The 15,761-nt window shown below is 44.5% G+C and overlaps 1 protein-coding gene across 6 annotated transcripts in view; it reads left to right on the forward strand.

The window, feature by feature from the left end:
- LOC133262743 (mothers against decapentaplegic homolog 4) overlaps positions 1-4,838 on the forward strand; it is an 87,962-nt gene extending 83,124 nt beyond the window's left edge. For all 6 annotated transcript variants that reach the window (XM_061442193.1, XM_061442191.1, XM_061442194.1 and 3 more), the window contains 3 exons: positions 592-760; positions 2,198-2,336; positions 3,489-4,838. In XM_061442193.1, the coding sequence (XP_061298177.1) occupies positions 592-760; positions 2,198-2,336; positions 3,489-3,700 (520 nt within the window). In that variant the 3' untranslated portion in view covers positions 3,701-4,838. The remainder of the gene's footprint in view (positions 1-591; positions 761-2,197; positions 2,337-3,488) is intronic.
- The last annotated feature ends 10,923 nt before the right edge of the window (positions 4,839-15,761 follow it).

Genomic DNA, 15,761 nt, shown 5'->3' on the forward strand with positions numbered 1-15,761 from the left:
ACAAATGTGAGCACACCTGTTACTTGCCTACAGCAGCTATATATTTAGCATACTCATGCATATTTACAGATTTTCCAGGAAATTATTTACATATTTATGAGATTTCCAGGAACTAATTATAATATCTGCATACCATTTATACTTGCGCTTCCTTGCTGAGTGGGGGTTTCTGGTGGTCCTACACTGCATTAAAATGCGGCTTTGTGTATGTACTTGAGTGACTTTCTATACTGGAGTACTTGTGGGATTTTACACTTCTGAACAGAACTGAAGTTCTTTGGTATTGCAGCTTTGTACTTCTGTACTGTCAATGAGTGCAGTAGTTGCTACTTCAATATCCCTACTTCTGCATGCAATGTTTCATGTAGATCTTTGTGTGGTATTACAGTTGGTTTTTTACTTTATGGTTTTGTGTAACTATCTACTAACTTGCACTTAAGATAATAACTACAGTTTGAAATCCTTGGGTGAGTGGAGTATAAATTAAGGCACCACGGATGACCAAGTGCTGGAGACTTATGTTTATTTAGTAAAGGTCTGAGTTATATCGTATGTATACAGAGATGTATTGGAACTGTTTTTCTTTTTAAGGTTGCACATAGGTAAAGGTGTGCAGCTGGAGTGCAAAGGAGAAGGTGATGTGTGGGTTAGATGCCTCAGTGACCATGCAGTCTTTGTTCAGAGTTACTACCTGGATAGAGAAGCAGGGCGTGCACCAGGGGATGCTGTTCACAAGATTTACCCAAGTGCATATATAAAGGTTGGTTTGATCTTCCTAGATGAAAATTGTGGGGGAAATTGCATACATTTGGTTCTTGTAAACATTAGGGAAGCTATGAGACACTGAAATAAATGTCAAATGGAAATTTTTAGGGTTTTTAAAAGGAGAATTTATTTACAAGTCACTTAAGATGACTTTTTAGAATTATTCTAAATTCTCTCATCTAGCTACTACAAAAGTAACTAATTTTGTATTTCATCAGTCTTGATATCAGTTGTTATACTTTTAACCTTACAGTTTTAAATTAACTACTACTATTAAATTTTTTAGCATAGATTATCGCTTTACTCTCTCTCCAAAGCAAGAGAAGTTGGGAAAGTCTGTGTAAGTGCAGAAACATAAAGTGTGTTTTAAAGTGTTACAAACCTGAAGTGATCCAGAGGGCACTAAGTTGCATGGAAACAAATTATTTTCAGGAGATTCTTATTTGGATGTGCCTCTGCTGGACTTTAAGACAAGTCACACTTGTTAAAAAAAAAAAAAAATCATTCTTGAATTAGAGAGAAGCTGCTTGAAGTGTGTGGCAGTTTTTAGTTTTGGGGGGTTTTGGGTTTTTGGGTTTTTTTGGTTGGTTGGGGTTTGTTGTTTTATTTTGTGGGTGGTGGGTGGTTTTTACTGTTCTAGGGGTGTTTTCTTGGGTTTTTTTGGTTGGTTGGTTGAGGTTTTTTATCTTCAGTTTTGCAGGCAGGTTATGTAATGAAAGTGAAAGAGACCCCAACAGCCTCTACACACAAGCTTTCTACTATGAGAACAGCGTTCCTTTATATATTAGTGCCAAGCCTGATCACAAAGATATAAAATGCCATCAAACTCAAACCTAGCTGCTGAAATGAAACTTCAGGCCTATCAGTTGGTATTTCTTCTAAATAGACTAACGCATTTCAGTAAGGCAGTAACGAAGAACAAAGTCTGACAAATTTAAGCAGGATTTATTGGCTTCTTTTTATTTACATGCCTATTTTGTGGAAATCTTGGAATTTAACTAAAAAGTTGGGATTTTATCAACTTGTAGTATCCTTCAGACTTTGATCCTGTAGTCAGTCCCACATAGGGTACTGCTTTAGCCTGCTCAGCTCAGCCAGGTTCTGGAATTGCCAGTGGTTGTAACGTTGTATGAGAAGAGTTTCTAAGAAACACCTTTAATGGATTATTTCTGTTAGAAATTCAAGTAGTCAAGGCAGGTTTGCTTTTACCCAGGTATATGGTGAGACTGTAGAAGTCTGTTTTGGGAAAGCAGAGAGGTCCAGATTATTAGGGGTGGGAGTTGAGGGATTCTTTCCTTCATTGATTTTGGTAAGTCTACATAGTTAATTTTTTTTTTTTTTTGGGGGGGGGGGGGGGGTGGGGTTTTTTGTTTGTTGGTTTGTTTTTGTGGTGTTTGTTTGTTGGTTTGTTTTTGTTTGTTTTTTTTTAAAGGTGTTTGACTTACGCCAGTGTCATCGTCAGATGCAACAGCAGGCTGCCACTGCCCAAGCTGCTGCTGCTGCTCAAGCTGCAGCAGTAGCAGGAAACATCCCTGGACCAGGATCAGTAGGTGGAATAGCCCCAGCCATTAGTAAGTACATTAACTGCTTGGTCTCCTTTGTTTCTTTACCTGAAAATATGTAACAGAGCAATCCCTCATAACAGCACACATCCCCACCCGCTGCCCTCGCAACAGTACAAATAAACTGGGAGTGAGGTAGCAGTATTGGGGTGGGTGGCATCCTGGTCACTGTATTAATTCACTCTGTACCTGTTTCACATCAGTTTTCACTCTGTAGTCTTCAGGGAATATTGGATAGGGAAGTGGCTGCTTACTGTACTGCAAGAAGCGTTGCACTACCACAGAAAGCACATTACATACAAGATCAAATAGCATACCCTATTACTTTAAACAAAGATACTTTTGGCTGCTTAGACCCAAGCCTGAAAAATGATCTTTGAAATCTAAGCTCATAGAATGTTACTCAAAACAATGGGATTACTGGGTGACAAAGTTCTTGACTAGGTTTAGGAAAACATAATATTAAGATTCTTGAGAAGAGGAAGAAGAGAGTGTGAAGAAGAGAGTATTTTTCTCTTTCTCTTCTCTCTCTTTTTTTAAGTCATTCTGGGCTAGAGTTTTCATAGTTAATGAATTCTAGATTGTACCTAAATACTTTTAAAAGCGTAAGTACTTGCATATCTCTGGCTGCTTTATGTGCTATAGTGTTTCCTGGATTCCTCGTGGTTCTTTCCAGCTATCCTACAAATTGCTTTTTGTATTTAACTTTTGTCTTGACCATACTTGTGATTTGAAGTTTGCTAGCTGTATTAGTATTTTAATTTTATTACATGTAAGTAGTGTCATTTGGAAATCAAGCTTCCTGCAGGTGGTCAGTCTGAATTCTTATGGTGAAAATGCAGCATGTGCAAACCTCAAGAATAAATATTTTCTGACTGCATTTCCTAAATAATGTTTACATGCCTTGTATCACATAAGACATTGTGTTTCATCATGTCTGCTTTATTATATGGAGTTTTCTATTTCAGCAGCCTTTCCAGATTGCAGAATGATGAAAAAAAATTAATTGGAAGAAATACAAAATAATAGAGACCTAGAAATGTGGATTGGCTTTGGCTGTGGTAGAGAGCACTGTATGGGAAGAGACAAGTAAATGGGAATGGCTAAACAAAGATAAAAGAACACATCTGTGAACACTTACTTGAAACCTTTCCTGTTTAGGTTTGTCAGCTGCTGCTGGAATTGGTGTAGATGACCTTCGCCGCTTATGCATACTCAGGATGAGTTTTGTAAAAGGTTGGGGACCTGATTATCCAAGACAGAGCATCAAAGAGACACCATGCTGGATTGAAATACACTTACACCGTGCCCTCCAGCTTCTAGATGAAGTACTTCATACCATGCCTATTGCAGACCCACAACCTTTAGACTAAGATCCCTCTGCTGCACTGCTGTGAACCATTGTGAGGATGGTGGATTGTAAAATACAATTCTGTTTATAACCTGAAGATATATTTTATTTCTGTTCTGCTTAATCTTCTAAAACCAGGTTTTAGAAATGTGTTTGCTGCCTTGCTCTTAGCAGAAAGAAACTGAACATGCAAAATTTGTATTTCAGTTACTTTCAGAATTTAATTGTCATAATACAGGGCTTAAAGTGAAAGGTAAATGCCTTATAGAGACTTTACAGTATTTGGTTTGTTCCCTTTGAAACTTTCCTTCTCTATTATGGCATCTTGGTGGTAAGCCTCACAAGAGCCTTTTGTATGCAGAATATATTATATATATATATTTAGATCTGAAAGTTCCTTCTAATAGTTACAGACACTTACCTTATAGCAACTTTACAATTCCAACTGATTTGTGATGATCTTTTTAGGGAACAGTAGTTAATAAAAGACTTATTTTGTTGACTATCTTATGATTTTTACAGATTAAAACGTAGAAGGAGTTGCCAACAGTGAGGGATGAGACATGTTGTTGGCATTGATCTAAAATAGTGAGAAAAGGAAAGGTGGCTTTTCCTTCACTAGTTTTTAAAAAAGATATCTTAAATTTTTGTTTATATAGACACATGAGTTTTAAAACATTAAAGGAAATGGATACTTTCAGTGTTGGCACTCAAATATAACATGAAATACCCAGTCTGCAAGGTTGCCACTGAAATTGCATAATGAGTACCTAATGGCAGGAACATATTTTCATAACTACTACTGACTGCTATGATTTTACTCAATTAAAACTTGGCAGGTATTTTAAAAAGTTGAATGACTTTTTATTTGCATATACCATTAAATCATGTATGATACTACATCAGTATTTAGGATCCAGGTTTTTTTTTGTATCTGTTCACCATTTCCACTCAGGGCAAGATGGCAAACTTGTTTTTATACCTCGTGGTTATTTTAAGCTCTATGCCATCAATGACGATATCAATTGGCAATGACTTTGCATAGAGAATTTATAGTAGAAAAAAACCCAAACCCTCAAATGTATTGACTGTATGACAGGTACAATATATGTATGCTTTCTTTCTAGTTAGTAGTATAAATAAAATTATGAAAACCCTGTTGTTTATAAATTTGGTTTGCTTCTGTTATGTAATTCTGCACCTTGAAATCATTGATCTTGAGCAATGGATTAAATTCCTTTGCAAGACCAATAGCAGCAGCCAATAGTGGTAGGAATTTCTGTTGCTTTCAACTTGCCAAGAAACAAGTCCAATTTTTCTTACTTTCACTGCTTCTCCATAAATGCATGTCCTGAGGATCTCTCTTTTGGCTGTTTGATGGGGTATGAGGAGGGAGCAGGAATTCCTTATTTTTCTGCATATGTGTAGGGAGTTGAAGCTTAGTTAAGCAGGCTTAGAAGTACATAGACTCCAGCTTAAATCTTTCAAGCACTGCCACTTTGGTCTGCCTACCATGCTGTTCTGAGCTGACCTGGCACCACAGCTGTAGTGGTTAACATAAGTAGAAGTCTTAAAAAAGATTATTCAGAAGCTTTTGCCAAGTTTCTTGTATAGCTTCAGGAATCTGCAGAGGGCTGTGACACACAGTGCTTAGGTGTTGCTTCCCCCCATGCACTGACATTCTTAAGAAAGAAGTCTGCAGTCACTGTTTCCATCTTAGGCGTGGAAGATTGGATGACTTAAGGGCAATGGCCAGAATGATGGATGAGTTCCTTAGTAGCTGGTGCAGTGCTGTGTTTTTGACTTTAGCCTGAGAACAAGGCTCATAACACACCAATATTTTCAGCTGTTGCTAATTATTGCTTACCCTGATCAAGGACTTTTCAGTCTCTCAAGCTCTGCCAGTGAGAAGTGGCATGGGAAGTCAGGAGGAAGCAGAGACAGGACACCTGACTCAAACTAGCCAAAGGGGTATTCCATACCACAGCATGTCATGCCCAGTATGTAAACTGGGGGGAGTTACCCAGAAGGCCCAGATTGCTGCTTGGGTTGGACTGCGTATCGATCAGCAGGTGGTGAGCAATTGTATTGTGCATCACTTGTGTTCATTGTTTTCTTTCCCTTTTCCCCTTTTAGTTTTATATTCTCTCCCCTTGTTATTTCCCCTATCGTTATTATTATCGGTGGTAGCAGTAGTAGTTTTGTATTATACCTTATACCTTGAGGTCCGAGGTCGAGAAGTTACCTCTTCTTCTTCTTCTTCTTCTTCTTCGTCATGTGATGATGACTCCTGATCAGATTCTGGACCGGGTGGTGAATTCATTGTTTCTTCATCTCGCTTCACCCTTCTTTCCTCCTTTTTGCTTGTTCCCTTGCATACAGGGGCAACCGATATTGGGACAAATTGGTCCTCTGGTTTAGCTGCAGTAATTATCACTGTGGTTTGAGTAGCAACTGTACTTGTTGCTGGGGGTGGTGCAGCTGCTGTGCTTGGAGCTGGGGTAACCACGCTGTCTGTTGCAGTTGAAGTTTGAGCAGCTGCTGTACTTGCCACTGGGGTAGCTGCGCTTACTGTTGCTATGCCCTCAGATCCGCCAACATTCTTTTCCTTTTGAAGGTGCTGGGTAGTGTTGAACAAGGCCCTGTAAGCATAGGCCAAATCCCCAGCATGTTGCCATGATTTGTCCATCTCTGGACTGGGAGGGTAAAAGGATGTCTCCTTCACAGGTTGAGCACCTGAGAAGGAGAAAAAAGATGTGTAAATGCTAAGCACTTCTATTATATACCTCCCAAAGTATAAAGGTGGTGACCACACTGGGAACATAAGCCAGATCAGTTTCATGATCAATGATTCTATTGTATTACAAGTCATTACCATAAAGTACAATGGGACAAAAACCTTAGCCCAAGCCCCACACTTGAAAAACACTAATACAGCAAATACCGGATGGAAGTAAGATATGATATACTAAAACTGTGAGATCAAGAGGAACAACCTTGAGAGCTAATAAATCAGCATTGTGACGAGTGACTATTAATCCAGTCAGATCTGTCGTTATGTCAACCCCTCATGCCCCATGATGGGCGCCAAAAAGAACTGTCATGGTTTAAACCCAGTCAGGCAATTTGTTCACTCACTCCCAGTGAGTGGTGCCGGGCTGACAGCAATCGAGGCCCCCCCCGCCTCCACCGGGGTTCTCCCCTTCCCCGCTCCCGGAGGAACGGGGAGGAGGATCGAAAGGGTGCAACTCCCACGGGTTGAGACAAGAACAGTGCAGCAACCAATGTACAACACTAATCACCACCGCTACTACCAACTACAACAATGATACGAGAAAATAACAAGGGAAGAGAATATGATACCACTGGCCAAGAAACGAGTCCCACCCGTGTCGTGGTTTAAACCCAGTCAGGTAATTCGTTCGCTCACTTCCCCCCCTTTCTTGCCCTCCCCCTGCTCTCGGAGGGACGGAGAGGAGAATCAAAAGAATGCAACTCCCACGGGTTGAGATAAGAACAGTTTAGTAACTAAGGTATAACACAAATCACTACTGCTACCACCAATGATAATAACGATAAAGGAAATAACAAGGGAACAGAATACAACACCTCACCACCCGCTGACCGATAACTCGCCCCCCAAGCCCGACCGAGCTCCGACCGATACCTCCTCCAACCCTGCAGTCTCCCAGCCCTTCCGGCTAACTCCCAGTTACATCCTGGGCATGATGTGCTGTGGTATGGAATACCTCTTTGGTCAGTTTGGGTCAGGTGTCCTGTCTCTGCTTCCTCCTGGCTTCCCCTCCTCCCTGGCAGAGCATGAGGCTCACAAAGTCCTTGGCCAAACCAAAACATCCTTGTTATCAGCTCTGTTCCCGAGCTGAAAGTCAAAACGCTGCACTGCACCAGCTCCCAAGAAGGAGAAAAAATGACTGCTACTGCTGAACCCAGGACATTATCCACCCCTTATTCCATACCATTCACATCATGCTCAGTTCCCACATTTTCAATATACCATCACTCTTATCTCAGTGCACTCTTATCTTAGTGCATGGACCAGTCCCTATAAAGCTGCTGAGTCCATCTGGTCCATGATGTCAGGCTTCATCTCTTGTAACAGTCTTCCAGAGCAGGAGAGATTGTGTGCAGTGTTCACACTCGTGAATAACCTGGGCAATAGTGTCCATTGTTAAGTCCACCCCTCGATCATGAGTCCATCTCTGTGTTGCATCTCTGCTCTGATGGCCTGAAGTGCCATGGGCCCACCAGGCTCAAAATAATTCACTGTCCCCTTAAGCAGTTTCTGCAGCTTGTTGCCGGGGACTCCATACAGCTGCCTTCCATCTCCGACGCTTCCAAAGCACTGGAGGGGCCCAGTGGACTAGATACTTGCCCATACTGTCCCACACACCCTGCCACTCATGACTCTCCAGCCTTGGGGAAAATCTCTTGGTCCCCCTATATTGTTGTCTAACCCCAGACAAGACCCAAACCTGACTCTGCTTAACTTTTGAGATCAGACAAAATGGTTGTGGGTAGAACACAGCCTGTGTGTGTGCCAACATGCTGATCCCCATCACAATCAGCAGGCAGGTCCCAAGGATACCCAAAGGCCATTCAGAGCCTTCAGAACTCTCAAACGATGCTGCTGTGCTTGTCACTGGGGCTGGTGTAGCTGCTGTGCTTGCCGGCTCTCCCACCACCAGCTTCTCTTTTCCTGAGTCCAGATCTTCCTCCTCTGCCTTGCTGGGAAATGCTGCGTGGTCTCCTGCATCCTCCTGGGGCTCGGCGGGGGGCTGCCGGGGAATGCTCTCGGCCGTCGCGGGGCTGGGCTCCTCCGCGGGGCTCGGCTCCTCCGCGGGGCTCGGCTCCTCCGCGGGGCTCGGCTCCTCCGCGGGGCTCAGCTCCTCCGCCGCCTTCTCCCGCTGCTCGGCAGCCGCTTCCTTCTGCTCCTCGACCGCCCCGGCCTCCTCCACCGGCAGCCGTCCCCTGGCGGCCTCCGGCCCCGCTCCCGCCGCCGCTTGGTCCCCGGGGCCGCTCTCCCGGGCAGCTTCAGCAGCCGCCGGCTCCCGGGACCGCTCCCCTTCGGCTCCCCGCATTCTTTTGATTCTCCTCTCCGTCCCTCCGAGAGTAGGGTGAGGGCCAGGACGGTCAAGAGCAGCCGGACGGCCAGGTACAAGTCCACGGCCACGTCCGTCCCGCCCTGCTGCTGGAGCCCACCCGTATTACAAGCCATTGCCATAAAGCACAGTGAGACAAGAACCTTAGCCCAGGCCCCACACTTGATAAACACTATCACAGCAAATACCGGCTCTACGTAAGTTACAACATTCTGAAGCTGTGAGATCAAGAGAAACAACTCTGATACCCAATAAATCAGCATTGTGACGAATGACTATTAATCCAGTCAAATCTGTCGTTATCTCAACCCTTCGTGCCCCACGTTGGGCGCCAAAAAGAACTGTCGTGGTTTAAACCCAGTCAGGTAATTCGTTCACTCACTTCCCCCCCTTTCTTGCCCTCCCCCTGCTCTCGGAGGGACGGAGAGGAGAATCAAAAGAATGCAACTCCCATGGGTTGAGATAAGAACAGTTTAGTAACTAAGGTATAACACAAATCACTACTGCTACCACCAATGATAATAACGATAAAGGAAATAACAAGGGAACAGAATACAACACCTCACCACCCGCTGACCGATAATTCGCCCCCCAAGCCCGACCAAGCTCCGACCGATACCTCCTCCAACCCTGCAGTCGCCCAGCCCTTCCGGCTAACTCCCAGTTACATCCTGGCCATGACGTGCTGTGGTATGGAATACCTCTTTGGTCAGTTTGGGTCAGGTGTCCTGTCTCTGCTTCCTCCTGGCTTCCCCTCCTCCCTGGCAGAGCATGAGGCTCACAAAGTCCTTGGCCAAACCAAAACATCCTTGTTATCAGCTCTGTTCCCGAGCTGAAAGTCAAAACACCGCACTGCACCAGCTCCCAAGAAGGAGAAAAAATGACTGCTACTGCTGAACCCAGGACAACCCGGAAGCCCGTGTCCTTCCAGGTAACTCCCAGTTACCCCCCACCCCGGGCATTACGTGCTGTGGTATGGAATACCTCCTTGGCTAACCTGGGTCAGGTGCCCCATCTCTGCTTCCTCACAGCTTCCCCTCCTCCCTGGCAGAGCATGAGCCTCACAAAGTCCTTGGTCAGGGTAAACATCACTTAGCAACAACCGAAAACATCAGTTTCACCAACATTGTTCCCAGGCTGGAAGTCAAAACACAGCACTGCACCAGCTATCATGAAGGAGAAACATAACTGCTACTGCTGAACCCAGGATATGACTCAAGAAAGAACAGAGCCCTTGATAAAATTAAAAGTGGGTTCCTGGCAACAAGAAGTTGAGTTCCTAGTGGACTCAGGAGCAGAAAGATCAACTGTTCAAAAATTGCCCCGAGGATGTAAGATATCCCCGGAGATGGTACAGGTTATTGGAAACAAAGGAAAACCAGGAATAAAAATTGATTATTGAGAATCAGAAAATTGGTGGGCTCATAAGTGCCTTTAAGGGCGGCTACCTATATCCAAAATGGGAGATGATTGGAACAAGGGGAACATATACCTGAGAGCCCTAAACTCTGCCCTCAAGGATATTAGGATCCAACTATGGCTGAGCCCCTGAAGACTAAGACTGCTGCCGCCAAGAAGAAAAATGACCTCGCTGTTCCAGGCAACGGAGTAGGCGATGGAGGCAGAGACGTACTAAGGTGGGGATATAGAAGAGCCATAGTTACCAAAAGTTTAGGGTGGAAAGAGGTGATGGGCCAGGTGGGTAGTAAGACCCCTAACAAATTTCAAGGGAAGAATTGGAAATCTGGATTTATGAGAGGAGGTAACCCACCAGTTTTCTGGATCATCTAATGGATATGGGGATGGACATTAATCCCGGTAAAAGGATATGTCCATCAACCTTTCAAGTGGACCTTGTACAGATGGGAAGATTAACAAGTAGTCCAAAGTATAACCACATCAGGAGGGCCCACATTTACTGCTAGCCTCTGTCAACTAGTACCTAGAAGCCCGTGTTTAGATCGTGTGGGATTTTACTTCTGCCCGAGTTCGAATCTAGGAAGGGGATATTGTAAACACCCCGGGGAATATTATTGTGCCTACTGAGGATGCGAAACAATAGCCTCAGATTTGGTCCCTGGAAATCCGGACAAGTTTTTAAGGGTACAATGGGGGCCTTATAAGGAACCAGGAGCAGATAGTGGGGGCCTCATTTTAATAAAGAAGGAACCAATCCCACAAGATCCTAAACCCGTAGGACCTAAGAGCGTAGTAGCAGAAAAACCATCAGAGGAAATTCCTAAAATAGACAAAGTGGGGGTTAAAAATGACACAATCATTTCCAACAACTCAATGATTCTCGTATTAAATGACACACAAAATCCTAAGGACAGTAATGGAGACAACTTTCTTTGGAAATTAATGAAAGCTAGTTACCAGTTGTTAAATGCCACCGATCCCAACCTAACCGAACATTGCTGGCTGTGTTATGGGATAAAGCCTCCTTTTTATGAAGCAGTGGGAGTTACTACAAAGGCTAGGCGTGTAAATGGTTCTAACCCAGCAGAATGTACATGGGGAAAGGAAAATCAAGGGATAACATTGACTCAGGTCACTGGGAAGGGCAGATGTATAGGAAAAATTCCAAAACGTCAAAAACATCTATGTGAAGTTAATACAATTGCTGCTAAACAGAAAAAAAAACAGCTAAGTGGTTATTACCAGCCAAAAATGCCAAGTGGGTTTGCTCAAACATAGGTGTAACACCTTGCCTGTCGCTAGAATTGTTTAATGATTCCTCAGATTTTTGTATCCAAGTAATGATAATACCAAGAATTCTTTACCATCCTGAAAATTTTATGTACCACCAGACTGCCCAAGACCATCACCTGTTTAAACGAGAACCTTTCACTGCATTAACGATTGCCACTTTGATGATCTTGGGAGGTACAGGAGTAGGTACAGGAATAGCCTCATTAGTAAAACAAAGTAAAGAATTTCACACCTTAAGAATGGCTGTAGATGAGGACTTAGTCAGAATCCAACTATCTATAAGTGCCCTGGAAAAATCTGTAGGGTCGTTATCTGAAGTAGTGTTACAAAATCAAAGAGGATTAGACCTAATGTTCCTACAACAAGGAGGGCTTTGCACCGCACTTAAGGAAGAATGTTGTGTGTATGCTGATCATACTGGAATTGTAAGAGATACCATGACCAAGCTTTGAGAAGGACTAGAAAAAAGAAAAAGGGAGTGAGAAGCCCAACAAAGTTGGTATGAGTCATGGTTTAATTACTCTCCATGGTTGACTACATTACTGTCTACCATTGCAGGGCCCTTAATATTGGCAATTCTGGGACTAACTTTTGGCCCCTGTGTGTTTAACAAAGTGATTGCAATTGTAAAAAGCAGGCTAGAGGCCACCCACTTGATGCTCATTAGGGCTCAATACCAGCCACTAGATAAGGAATCTGCAGTAGAAGACGCCTTAATTTTAAGCCACGCGGCACTCCAAAGATTTGATGAACAAAATGGTAAACAGAAAAAGGGGGGATTGTAATGAATAAATTCCTGTTTGTTAATCAAATCTTGCTTGCTTAGGAGTTACTTGCTTAGTTACTTGCTTGCTTAATAGTTACTGAAAAATTACGGTGCTTTGACATGTTGCTTAAAGACAGCGGGTATCCGTTAAAGTAAACCATGCATGGGGAAGGCGATAAGGAGCCTTCCTCCCCACACCCACCAGGAGACAGAATGAAACCCCGAAGGAGATAAGGAGCCTTCCTCACCACACCCACCAGGAGACAGAATGAGACCCCTTATCTAACACCCACCAGGAGACAGAATGAGACCCCTTATCTACAGATCAGACAGATGCAGAGGATGCCAGGAGGTGACACGTATATCGGATGAAGAAGAGTATAAAACCAGTGACTTTGAGGAAGTGGGGTGCGTGCCGTTGGCGGAGCGGAGACTCCCCGGCCGCCCAGCACTGTTTTGCTTGCTGTCGCTTGCTCAATAAACCGATTTGATTCATTGGTCCGGCTCTCGTCAATTTATTTGAGCCACATTTATAACAATTGTCTCTTTTTTTTTTTTTTTCTCTGCCACCCTGATGCTGCTTAGGTGACGGCTCATAAAGCTTGTGGTTGCACTACCCCTCTCACTTTTTTAGTTAGCAGTTCTTATTTCAACTGATCTATCTATTCCTCCAAGTCTTGGATTCACCCCCAGGTTACCTTAAACATACTAAGCAAGGCTCCTACCATGCACCCACTGTGTTGTGGGTGCTCTTTAGGCTTTGTCTGTGGTGACTCTACAAACTGCCTCAATACATCAATAGATTGAGAGGTTGGGTTTTGTTTTGTGTTTGTTTTTGTTTTTTTCCTTCACTCCTCGGCTCTGGAGTCTATCCTGGCCGTTCCGCCGGTGGAGCACCAGGGGCTGAATCGGAGGTCAGGTTTTTGTTTTGTTTTGTTTTCCAAAAAGTCGCTCACCCTGCTTTGCACAGATACAAACGCCGGCCTGCTCGGCAGCAGCTACAGATGTCTGCCTGCTTCAGCAGCAACCATAAATACCTGCCGGCAGCCGCACTTTTGCATTAACCCTTTCTTGCCCGAAATGTTAAACTGCTACCGGTTAAAAACTTTTACATGAACCCAACAACAAAAAATACACATAACACCGTCTGCCCTCAACACACACACACACACACACGTATGGGATCCCACAAGCACACGCCACACAACTACAATATTTGAAGCACAAAATCCAGACAATCATTACTCCCACTACAGTCCCACGTACAGTACGTGGCACAAGGACCCTGTGGAGACCAACAGCAAACCAACTCCGAGAAGCATCATTGCAGTGCGAGGTGGCAGGCTCAACCTTAGCGGGCGTCCCCGCAGAGGCTCTGCCTCCCCCACATCGTATGAGGCTTGGGCTTTTATACTGACCAAAATGCACACTCATTCCGACACAGGTGGCCAGCTTATGTTGGAAGAAGTGGCCAGCAATATCTATAAAGGTCTCCAAAGGTCGACAGAAACATGGACATACTTATATTTACCAACTTCTAGTACATGAGTATCACAGAGAGACTGTATTAAATGAGTTGTATAAGGGATCCCAAGTCCACAGTCCGTCACAGTATGCCTAATACCCCTGATAAGAGCATAAAAGAGGCCTTCCCACCACCAGAAAATCACACAATACGTCTGTATCACACGCTGATCTCACTTCCCTGGAGGTTTGGGGGAGGGGGCCGTGGGGGTGGGTGGTGGGTTTTTTTGTTTTTTTTTGTTTGTTTGTTTGTTTGTTTACTTTAACGTAAAAAAGGTTGCTCCCTTCACTTTAAGAAGGACTGAAAACATCCATAAAACTGATGTCTTAAGCTCAAATTTCAATTCATTCAATCACTGACAACGGGGGTGTCCTGGAGCAGTGGTGACTCTTTCCAGGGTTTCACCCATTGAGCTGGCACCCACTGCAAACCGGAATCTGTAATTTACACACATATAACCTCAACCAGTTAGTTTTACTTCCGCAGGACCTTTCCAAATGCCGGTTTCCAAATCCTTGTACTGGACCAGAATACCCGGAGTTTTAGTCATATAACCTGAACCTAAGGCCTGACCATGTATTATAGCAGGCGGATCATTAAAGTCTCCTGTCAATCAAAAAAAAAAAAATCATAACATATACAGCTTGAGTATAAGAGGATTTTAACCCATATGTGGTCACTGCTTGTCAGGCCTCCTTAACTATTTTGAGATCAAAAGCTTCCCACTCTTTAACCCCCTGCTGCGTAGTAAACACAGGATATGCAGAGAGGCCCACTGCAGAAAATTCACCAGTAATAATGCATCTTTGATTAACCCGTGCCAACAGTGGGCAGGATTTGTGCCCCTGATACCTTTCCCACCCCCTCCCCTGGCTGCCTGCTTTAAGGAAGGGGTTTTGCAGAGGATAAGGTGGTGGCACCGATAGAGATGTGTCAATCCGAGTCTCGAGGGCTTCAAGATTTTTCATCAATTGTTGCAGCTGAGCGTCTCCAAGGCCAGTGAGTAGTTGCTGATGAGCTTAGCAGACCGACCCAGGAGACGAAGAGTCAGAGTCTGGAAGCACAGGATATAAATATGGCTCGGATTCAGGGGACTCGGAGTCTGATCCTGGGTCGAACTCAGGGTCTCCTTTGTTCGCAGCTATGTCTTTCTTGTCAGGTGTCTCTCGTTCGGTATGTGGCCATCTGCGGACCTGGCTCTTGCTTTCATTGGCTCGGGGCATTGATTTTTTTGGCGCCGTTCCAGGTACCACAGGAGGTGCAGAAGTCATAGCCACAGCACTATGATGGGGGTTAGGGGAGACAGCCCCTTCTGGAGCTGTGGCGGCAAATACAGAAGCTACCACCGCCCTTTCCAATTTCATCTCTGTCGTGGTTTAAACCCAGTCAGGCAACTTGTTCACTCACTCCCAGTGAGTGATGCCGGGCTGACAACAATCGAGCCCCCCCCCCACCGGGGCTCTCCCCTTCCCTGCTCCCGGAGGAAAGGGGAGGAGGATCGAAAGAGTGCAACTCCTACGGGTTGAGACAAGAACAGTCCAGCAACCAATGTACAACACAAATCACCACCGCTACTACCAACTACAACAATGATAAGAGAAAATAACAAGGGAAGAGAATACGATACCACCGGCCAAGAAACGAGTCCCACCCGGAAGCCCGTGTTCTTCCGGGTAACTCCCAGTTACCCCCCACCCCGGGCATGATGTGCTGTGGTATGGAATACCTCCCTGGCTAGCCTGGGTCAGGCGCCCCATCTCTGCTTCCTCACAGCTTCCCCTCCTCCCTGGCAGAGCATGAGCCTCACAAAGTCCTTGGTCAGGGTAAACATCACTTAGCAACAACCGAAAACATCGGCTTCACCAACACTGTTCCCAGGCTGGAAGTCAAAACACAGCACTGCACCAGCTACCACAAAGGAAAAACATGACTGCTACTGCTGAACCCAGGACAATCTCTT

This window comes from Pezoporus flaviventris, unplaced genomic scaffold, assembly GCF_033815535.1.
Source record: "Pezoporus flaviventris isolate CSIRO_AGI_PZ_B2104156 unplaced genomic scaffold, CSIRO_AGI_Pfla_v1 ptg000219l, whole genome shotgun sequence".
Classification (NCBI taxonomy): domain Eukaryota; kingdom Metazoa; phylum Chordata; class Aves; order Psittaciformes; family Psittacidae; genus Pezoporus; species Pezoporus flaviventris.